The sequence below is a fragment of the Alosa sapidissima genome, chromosome 3 (assembly GCF_018492685.1).
Source record: "Alosa sapidissima isolate fAloSap1 chromosome 3, fAloSap1.pri, whole genome shotgun sequence".
Lineage (NCBI taxonomy): Eukaryota > Metazoa > Chordata > Actinopteri > Clupeiformes > Clupeidae > Alosa > Alosa sapidissima.
In genome coordinates this window covers 41,015,631-41,025,630 of record NC_055959.1, presented here as the reverse complement: position 1 = coordinate 41,025,630, position 10,000 = coordinate 41,015,631, and the positions used below count along the sequence as shown (strand labels likewise).

At 43.2% G+C, this 10,000-nt stretch overlaps 1 protein-coding gene and 1 long non-coding RNA gene across 5 annotated transcripts in view; one reads left to right on the top strand and one right to left on the bottom strand.

Moving 5' to 3' along the window:
* LOC121705697 (zinc transporter ZIP11-like) overlaps window positions 1-10,000 on the top strand; it is a 60,164-nt gene that overhangs the window by 23,026 nt on the left and 27,138 nt on the right. For 3 of the 4 annotated variants that reach the window (XM_042086866.1, XM_042086865.1, XM_042086864.1), the window contains exon 5: window positions 704-836. In XM_042086866.1, the coding sequence (XP_041942800.1) occupies window positions 704-836 (133 nt within the window). The remainder of the gene's footprint in view (window positions 1-703; window positions 837-10,000) is intronic. The other variant, XM_042086868.1, reaches the window with a different exon arrangement.
* The window catches only part of LOC121705698, an 18,717-nt gene continuing 17,051 nt past the window's right edge, over window positions 8,335-10,000 (bottom strand). The window contains exon 3 of the long non-coding RNA XR_006030869.1: window positions 8,335-8,345. This is a non-coding gene — a long non-coding RNA (uncharacterized LOC121705698). The remainder of the gene's footprint in view (window positions 8,346-10,000) is intronic.

Here is a 10,000-nt window from a genome sequence, read left to right as displayed (position 1 = left end):
ATCGAACGGCATGTCGTCCATTATCCGGCTTATCCCGCTTATTCCACTGCTTGGTTGAATTTCCCAGTGGCATGGGCAGAGCGTGGCATGGGCATAGGGTGGCATGAGCATAGGGTGGCATGGGGTGGCATGGGCAGAGAGTGGTATGGGGTGGCATGGGCAGAGAGTGGTATGGGGTGGCATGGGGTGGCATGGGCAGAGAGTGGTATGGGGTGGCATGGGGTGGCATGGGCATAGAGTGGTATGGGGTGGCAAGTGGTATGGGGTGGCATGGGCAGAGAGTGGCATGGGGTGGCATGGGGTGGCATGGGCATAGAGTGGCATGGGGTGGTATGGGGTGGCATGGGCAGAGAGTGGTATGGGGTGGCAAGTGGTATGGGGTGGCATGGGCAGAGAGTGGCATGGGGTGGCATGGGCGGAGAGTGGCATGGGCAGAGAGTGGCATAGGGTGGCATGGGGTGGTATGGGGTGGCATGGGCGGAGAGTGGTATGGGCAAAAGAAGGCAGCAAGCAAGAGTAGCGTACGAGCAGAACAGGGCAATTAGTGTGTGTGTGTGTGTGTGTGTGTGTGTGTGTGTGTGTGTGTGTGTGTGTGTGTGTGTGGAGATATGTGTGTGTGGAGATATGTGTGTGTGTGTGGAGATGTGTGTGTGTGTGTGGAGATGTGTGTAATGTTTGTTTATTTGTTTGTTTGTGTTTGCAGGGCGTGGGGGCGGACCCACATGTTGCACTGGCCCTTCCCCCTGAAGCCAAACTGACCAAAGAGAAGCAGGAAGACCCGCCCACAGACACAGATGAGCTGTCAATCAGGATAGGTAGAGGCGGAGCTAACCCAGGCAAGCCTCAACTCTAAACCCCACCCATTCATCACCACAGCCCCAAACCCCATCCGAACCCGACCCCAGCCATAACTGAAATATAGCCCAACTACAACCAAAACATAACCAAACTACGACCAACTACAATTACAATATAACCAAATTACAACCAAATACCCAGTGAAATAGTGTCATGTTCGCTTTAGTGCCATGACAGCTTTGATATTTAAATAAGACACAGACACACACTTACACACACACACACACACACACACACACACACACGAGTGTAGTTGTAGTATCTGCTACTGTCTCACTTTAACTTCTCCCCCTTTCCCCTCTTCTCTGATCAATGTCATTCCTGTCCTCGTTACTGACTCTTGTTATTAATCTCTCTCTCTTTCACACACACACACACACACACCTCTTCTTTGATCTGTGTGATCCATGTTCTTATTGCTGATTCTCCTACCTTGGTGTCTCTCGTTATCTCTCACACACACACACACACCTCTCTTCTCTGATCAGTACTGCAACACACAAACGCGCACGCACACACACACACACACACACACACACACACACACACACACACCTCTCTTCTCTGATCAGAAATGCAACACACACATACACACACACATACACAGACATACGTTCTCTTGAATAACCTTGATTTTTCCGCAAAATGAACTGCTGTGACTGAAGATGACTGTATTCATGTACTCACACACACACATACAGACACAAACACAAACACGCAGACACACACACACACAGAAACAATTTACCCCTTTTTCTAATTTACTTAATGAGTCATAGTGCTCATACACATAGTGTGTGTGTGTGTGTGTGTCTGTGTGTGTGTGTGACACACACACACACACACACACTGGACACACACACATGGGGGCAGCCGTGGCCTACTGGTTAGCACTCTGGACTTGTAACCGGAGGGTTGCCGGTTCGAGCCCCGACCAGTGGGCCGCGGCTGAAGTGCCCTTGAGCAAGGCACCTAACCCCTCACTGCTCCCCGAGCGCCGCCGTTGAAGCAGGCAGCTCACTGCGCCGGGATTAGTGTGTGCTTCACCTCACTGTGTGTTCACTGTGTGCTGAGTGTGTTTCACTAATTCACAGATTGGGATAAATGCAGAGACCAAATTTCCCTCACGGGATCAAAAAAGTATATATACTTATACACACACACACACACACACATACACACACTCACTCACTCACTCACACACACACACACACTGGACATACATCAACATAAGGGAAAGAGAAGTAAGAGAGAGACAGCAGCAATATTAACGCAACTCTCACATGACAACCATACACACACATGACCCCTCATGACAACCATACACACACATGACCCCTCATGACGACCATACACACACATGACCCCTCATGACAACTACACACACACACATGACCCCTCATGACAACCATACACACATGACCCCTCATGACAACCATACACACATGACCCCTCATGACAACCATACACACATGACCAACCACATGACATGACAACCAACCACACACACACACATGACAACCAACCACACACACACATGACCACCATACACACACATGACAATCATACACACTCATGACCCCTCATGACAACCATACACACACATGACCCCTCATGACAACCATGCACACACATGACAACCATACACACATGACCCCTCATGACAAGCACACACACATGACCCCTCATGACAACCACACACACACATGACCCCTCATGACAACCACACACACACATGACCACCATACACACACATGACCCCTCATGACAACCATACACACACATGACCCCTCATGACAACCATGCACACACATGACAACCACACACACATGACCCCTCATGACAACCATACACACACATGACAACCATACACACACATGACCCCTCATGACAAGCACACACACACATGACCACCATACACACACATGACCCCTCATGACAAGCACACACACACATGACAACCATACACACACATGACAACCATACACACACATGACCCCTCATGACAACCACACACACACACGACCCCTCATGACAACCATACACACACATAACCCCTCATGACAACCATACACACACATGACAACCATACACACACATGACAACCATACACACACATGACCCCTCACAACAAGCACACACACACATGACAACCATACACACACATGACAACCATACACACAAATGACCCCTCATGACAACCACACACACACATGACCACCATACACACACACATGACAACCACACACACACATGACAACCATACACACACATGACAACCACACACACACATGACAACCATACACACACATGACAACCAGTGACAACCATACACACACATGACAACCATACACACAAATGACCCCTCATGACAACCATGCACACACATGACGACCATGCACACACATGACAACCATACACACAAATGACCCCTCATGACAACCACACACACACATAACAACCATACACACACATGACAACCATACACACACACATGACAACCACCATACACACACATAAGCCCTCATGATAACCACACACACACACACACACACACACACACACACACACACTCCTCACATATGCTTCCAGCTATGTACTGCTTTCATTATTTCTCTGATCAGACTATTTGATTGGCTTGTTAATATGTCTGGGTTTTGATTGGTTCTTTCTCTTTACATAATTATATGAGTATTTCTGTGGGCTCTGATTAATCATGTGTGCACGTCTGTGTGTGTGTGTGTGATTAAAACTTCACTTGGTTCCCTTGGGCTTTCTCAGAGTGGGACAGCAGTGGATAGATGGTTCCTATTAGGGTTCTATTGGTAACCATTGGGTTTGCTAGTCACAGTGTGGTAACAGTAATCAATCATAATTAGCTAACGAGTTACAGTGTGGTTATGGTAGTTAACCATAATTAGTTAACGAGCCATTTAACAAACCATTGACCATAACAAACACTGCGGTTGTCATGGTGAGAGATGAGTGTGTGGGATTTGAATGTTGAAGGTGAACCTGGCTACACACATACACGCACACACACATGCACGCACACACACAAATACTGGTAATTAGTATTTTTCCATGGTAAAATGTATGGCAACCCCCCCCAAATATATTCAAAACTTGCCTAGGGTTAAGGCCAACAGCCACTGGCCGAATCTGACGCACGTCAAGTGATGCCAAAGCTTAGAACTCCGTTGCTTTTAATGGAGCAAAGCTCACGGACGGCGTCCATAGATGTGAATGCTGCCGCCAGTGAGCATTGGCCTTTAGAAAGCCCAATGCAGTTAACAGCCCAGCACAGTTAACAGCCCAGCTCAGTTATAATAATAATAATAATAATAATAATAATAATAATAATAATAATAATAATAAGCTTTATTTGTCTACAGGGCTCCAGAGTAACTTTTTTTACTAGGCGCTCAGTGGCCCCAACTGAACATTTTAGGGGTGCAACCAGAACATTTCGGGGCACACACCGTAAATCAACATGCTAACTGTATTACTAATACATACTTTGATAATGGATATTCACATTTTTACTAATTTCTACTGTATTACTAATACATACTTTGATAATGGATGCAGAAATTACAATGTGTCAAATTCAGTGTCACATGTTATTGTGCACTTTTGAAGCTCTGATTTACAGCCTCTTGAATTCTAAAAGCAACCGGCATTTATTAACATGTCATGGCCTACTCTATGCTTGAGGCTGAGATTGTGTTTAACTAGGGTATTGTGCAGTGGCTTTTTAGGGTATTGTGTTTAAACTGCGAAGATTGTGTTTCAGTAGTGTATTGTGTTTAAACTGCGAAGTGCCTGCACTGTAGCAAACGTTGTGTTTCAGTAGTGTATTGTGTTTAAACTGCGAAGTGCCTGCACTGTAGCAAACGTTGTGTTTCAGTAGTGTATTGTGTTTAAACTGCGAAGTGCCTGCACTGTAGCAAACGTTGTGTTTCAGTAGTGTATTGTGTTTAAACTGCGAAGTGCCTGCACTGTAGCAAACGTTGTGTTTCAGTAGTGTATTGTGTTTAAACTGCGAAGTGCCTGCACTGTAGCAAACGTTGTGTTTCAGTAGTGTATTGTGTTTAAACTGCGAAGTGCCTGCACTGTAGCAAACGTTGTGTTTCAGTAGTGTATTGTGTTTAAACTGTGAAGTGCCTGCACTGTAGCAAACGTTGTGTTTCAGTAGTGTATTGTGTTTAAACTGTGAAGTGCCTGCACTGTAGCAAACGTTGTGTTTCAGTAGTGTATTGTGTTTAAACTGTGAAGTGCCTGCACTGTAGCAAACGTTTTGTTTCAGTAGTGTATTGTGTTTAAACTGCGAAGTGCCTGCACTGTAGCAAACGTTGTGTTTCAGTAGTGTATTGTGTTTAAACTGCGAAGTGCCTGCACTGTAGCAAACGTTGTGTTTCAGTAGTGTATTGTGTTTAAACTGCGAAGTGCCTGCACTGTAGCAAACGTTGTGTTTCAGTAGTGTATTGTGTTTAAACTGCGAAGTGCCTGCACTGTAGCAAACGTTGTGTTTCAGTAGTGTATTGTGTTTAAACTGTGAAGTGCCTGCACTGTAGCAAACGTTGTGTTTCAGTAGTGTATTGTGTTTAAACTGCGAAGTGCCTGCACTGTAGCAAACGTTGTGTTTCAGTAGTGTATTGTGTTTAAACTGTGAAGTGCCTGCACTGTAGCAAACGTTGTGTTTCAGTAGTGTATTGTGTTTAAACTGCGAAGTGCCTGCACTGTAGCAAACGTTGTGTTTCAGTAGTGTATTGTGTTTAAACTGCGAAGTGCCTGCACTGTAGCAAACGTTGTGTTTCAGTAGTGTATTGTGTTTAAACTGCGAAGTGCCTGCACTGTAGCAAACGTTGTGTTCCCCTCAGTGCTGGGGTAGCGACTGCAACATTCACAGTTCATGGAGTTTGTCTCCTTATAGTACCTCATCCAGCTGAATCCTCTCAGCCAGTCTTCCCAAAAATGGTGGGTTTCGCCACACAAACCTCTGACTCTGAACCATCATCACAAACCTCTGACTCTGAACCATCATCAGACGTTGACCCTGTAGACTCTGGTACTAGCACATTAGCCGCAGGTCGGAAGAACGAGCCAATAGTTTGCTTGATTGTGGAAAAACGAGCCAATAGTTTGCTTGTTTGCGGAAGAACGAGGCAATAGTTTGCTTGCTCATTGTTCAGACGCACGTTTACGTGAGCTCGATTATCTCTAGGACCCTCCCCCTCCACACATTAGCCACTTACAGTGGCCATTCCCGATCCTCCTCACACTCATTGGCCTGCCACAGAGTCGGTTCATTCCTCTTCGTTGCTGTGGCCATTTATGATCCACAGCAGGGGGGTCCGGGTGCAAGCCCCCCCGGAAGAAAATGTTAAAGTCTAAATTTGTTTAAATGCATCAATTTGGTGCACTTTAAAACAAAATTCAGAGCTTAGACTTGCTTATTTTTATCTATAGATGGAAATATTTCTGCTGTAGCCTAAACTATTTTGCACTTTAGAATTGTAACCATACACACACAGGTGGAATAGTTCTGATGATACTGCAATAAGTTCACAACCACAACCCATATTTGTTTCACAAAGAACAGTGGGTGCATAGGGCTGTGTGCAGAATGCAAATAAGATTACATTTCATGTAAGTTCAATGTTAACATTCTCACAAACCATTTATCACAGCAACTTGGCGCTAATTCCATTGGAAAGCTTAGATTTCACGTGATATGCTGTGTAACATCTGTGTGACGAGTGCTCCATGAGAAATGTAGGCTAATTGAACCTGGATTTAAGATTTTACTGGGGCACAGTAAACTGAATTGTTTGGCGATCCGATGGAGGGGATGTTGGGCTGTAGCTGTAATGTTAGTCAGGCCTACTTACTGCCTAGGCTACTTCAGAACCTATAGTAGGCTATAGGCTGCCTAGGCTACTTCAGAACCTATAGTACTTCAGTTTTGTAATCGCCTGAAACGTAACCTTTATGTAGCCTACATGTCCTGAGTAATGAGTAATGAGAAACGTCGCCTTATGTAGCTACATGTCCTGAATAATGAGTAATGAGAAACGTCGCCTTATGTAGCCTACATGTCCTGAGTAATGAGAAACGTAGCCTTATGTAGCTACATGTCCTGAGTAATGAGAAACGTCGCCTTATGTAGCTACATGTCCTGAATAATGAGTAATGAGAAACGTCGCCTTATGTAGCCTACATGTCCTGAGTAATGAGAAACGTAGCCTTATGTAGCTACATGTCCTGAGTAATAAGAAACGTAGCCTTATGTAGCCTACATGTCCTGAGTAATGAGAAACGTAGCCTTATGTAGCCTACATGTCCTGAATAATGAGTAATGAGAAACGTCGCCTTATGTAGCCTACATGTCCTGAGATGTAATGAGAAACGTCGCCTTATGTAGCCTACATGTCCTGAGTAATGAGTAATGAGAAACGTCGCCTTATGTAGCCTACATGTCCTGAGTAATGAGTAATGAGAAACGTCGCCTTATGTAGCCTACATGTCCTGAGTAATGAGAAACATAGCCTTATGTAGCCTACATGTCCTGAGTAATGAGAAACGTAGCCTTATGTAGCTACATGTCCTGAGTAATGAGAAACGTAGCCTTATGTAGCTACATGTCCTGAATAATGAGAAACGTCGCCTTATGTAGCTACATGTCCTGAGTAATGAGAAACGTAGCCTTATGTAGCTACATGTCCTGAATAATGAGTAATGAGAAACGTAGCCTTATGTAGCCTACATGTCCTGAGTAATGAGAAACGTCGCCTTATGTAGCTACATGTCCTGAGTAATGAGAAACGTCGCCTTATACGTACGTATAAGGTGACATATAACGTAGCCTTTCAAAAATATTGGTTATTAATATTATGATGATATTCACATGCCTAATTAATGTGTGTGGTATAGCACCACCGATTGGCAATGATTTTTTAAATTTATTTAGAATATTGATATTAATTCAGTTTAGGTGCATGTCAACCTACACCTAGTGGAGCAGATAAGTGACATTTTTTAGGGAAATCGTTCAGTTATGGATACAAGCACCAAAATTGGCCCAATTACCCAGTGGGTATCTTTCAAAAAAAGATGTTAGCCATCGCAAAATGCCCTCATGTCGGCAGCGGCAGCCATTGTACTTTTCCGCCATTTTGCCAAATTATATATTGTGCATGCTATATCCTGAATAAAACAGGATGGCACAGAAAGGATGATGTCTACCCATCTACCCATGTCAGTCATATACAGTCATTGCACCCATTTTTTTAATGTATGTTTTAATGGTCAGTGATTACAGGTATGCCATATACAACATCATATCGTTTTTCCTGGTGGCCATTTTCCTTTTAGTAATGTATTGTTCATCATACCTTATGATTTGTTGTCTTGTCTAGATACACTGTTCAGATCAATAAGGTGGCCTAATACACACCACACACACGCTCTCTCTCTCCTGCTCTCTCTCTCTCTGTCACACACACACACACACACACACACACACACAATAAGACTGACCTGCCTATAAGGTGGCCTAATGATTTTATGTGATTTCAGGCCCATTACATTTTAGTCACATTTAGCAATCATCTCCTGACGACCGCTAGCTGTCTATTCCATGAGTACACTGCAAACACGGCCGCTGGGTCAAACCTCACAGATTGTTCATTATTATGGTAAGGATGATTTCACATATCCACAATGCACAGGGTCACCATCTGGCAACAGATAACATGGCTATTACACTGGTGACACATGATGATTGTCAAGTCAAGCCAAGTTTATTTCTATAGCACATTTCATACACAGAGGTCATTCAATGTGCTAAACATAAACAAAAACAAACAATAAATAAAACCATAGAAGGACAATTAGTAAAGAATAGTTTAAAAGGTAAATATCATAATAAAAAAGAAAACATATAACACAATGTAAAATCATTTAAAAATAAAGAATAATTAAAAAGATAAAATAAAAGACACAACGTAGAATATTTTTCAAGGCAGATTCCGAATTTGTAACTTAGTGCAGTTAGCAGAAAGCATCGGAGAACAGAATCTTAAGAAGGTCTTAAGTCTAGATTTAAAACTGGTTACAGTTGGAGCCTTTTTGATGTCATCCGAAAATGTGCATGAATGAGTTTTGTTTTGACATCAGCCATCAGTCAGGTAAAAAGCTGATTTAGTTTCGCTTTCATGTGCCTGTTGGAAATTAGATCACTGTCAATTAATACACCAAGATTTTTAACTGTATCCTTTGCTTACAACCTAGGGGTGTAAAGATTAACTGATACGTATCGGTATCCGTTTTTAACGTGTAAGATACGGCTACATCGATACGTGAAGCCCCGTATCGGAATAAAACTGAAATGAACCGGTCGTTATATCGATTTACTTGTTACGAATCGATTGACAACATTTTCTGCTCGCTCAGACTCTCATTTACGTTGCAAGCAGCGCGTTCATCCCACTTCCGGTTTTGAAACTACACGTGGCACGGATTTGTGTGCAGTTCGTTTTGGGCTACATTCATTGCCCAAAGTTGTCAAAGGACTTCATTAGGACTTCAGATGGCTTATCGTTGCAGTGAGACATAATTTTGTTGGAAGTTAAAAGTGGGTTGGAAAACAATGGACGCTTCCTACAAGGACTGTAGTTTACCACAGAGAACATCTAATAAGGATAGGACGATGTTCACATGAAATCTAATTCCCATTTCTTCTTGAAGCCGAAATAAATCTGAGGATGTTTATCGGACATGCTTGGTTTTTACTGCAGGTAAATACCAATAATATCAATAAGGACCTAGGTAATGTTACCGTTAGCGTTGGTTGAGTGATGGAGGCCAATTTGATTGATTGCATTTGTAGAAAACTATAAATGCGGTTATACCAAGCAAATTGATAGCAGCACTGTAATTGTATCTTTCGACTGTAATTTGTTGCACGTGCTAAAAAAATCATTCTGTGCAATGGAAGATTTACCAACGTTACACCGGTCTGATACAGTTTTGCCAATACATGCGTGAGACTGAGACGCCTGTTTATTTGTTTTAAGTGCGTGCAGGGTGTGAGTGTGAGAGGGGAATCGATGTGCTTTGATTCCAGCTTGGTAGTTGT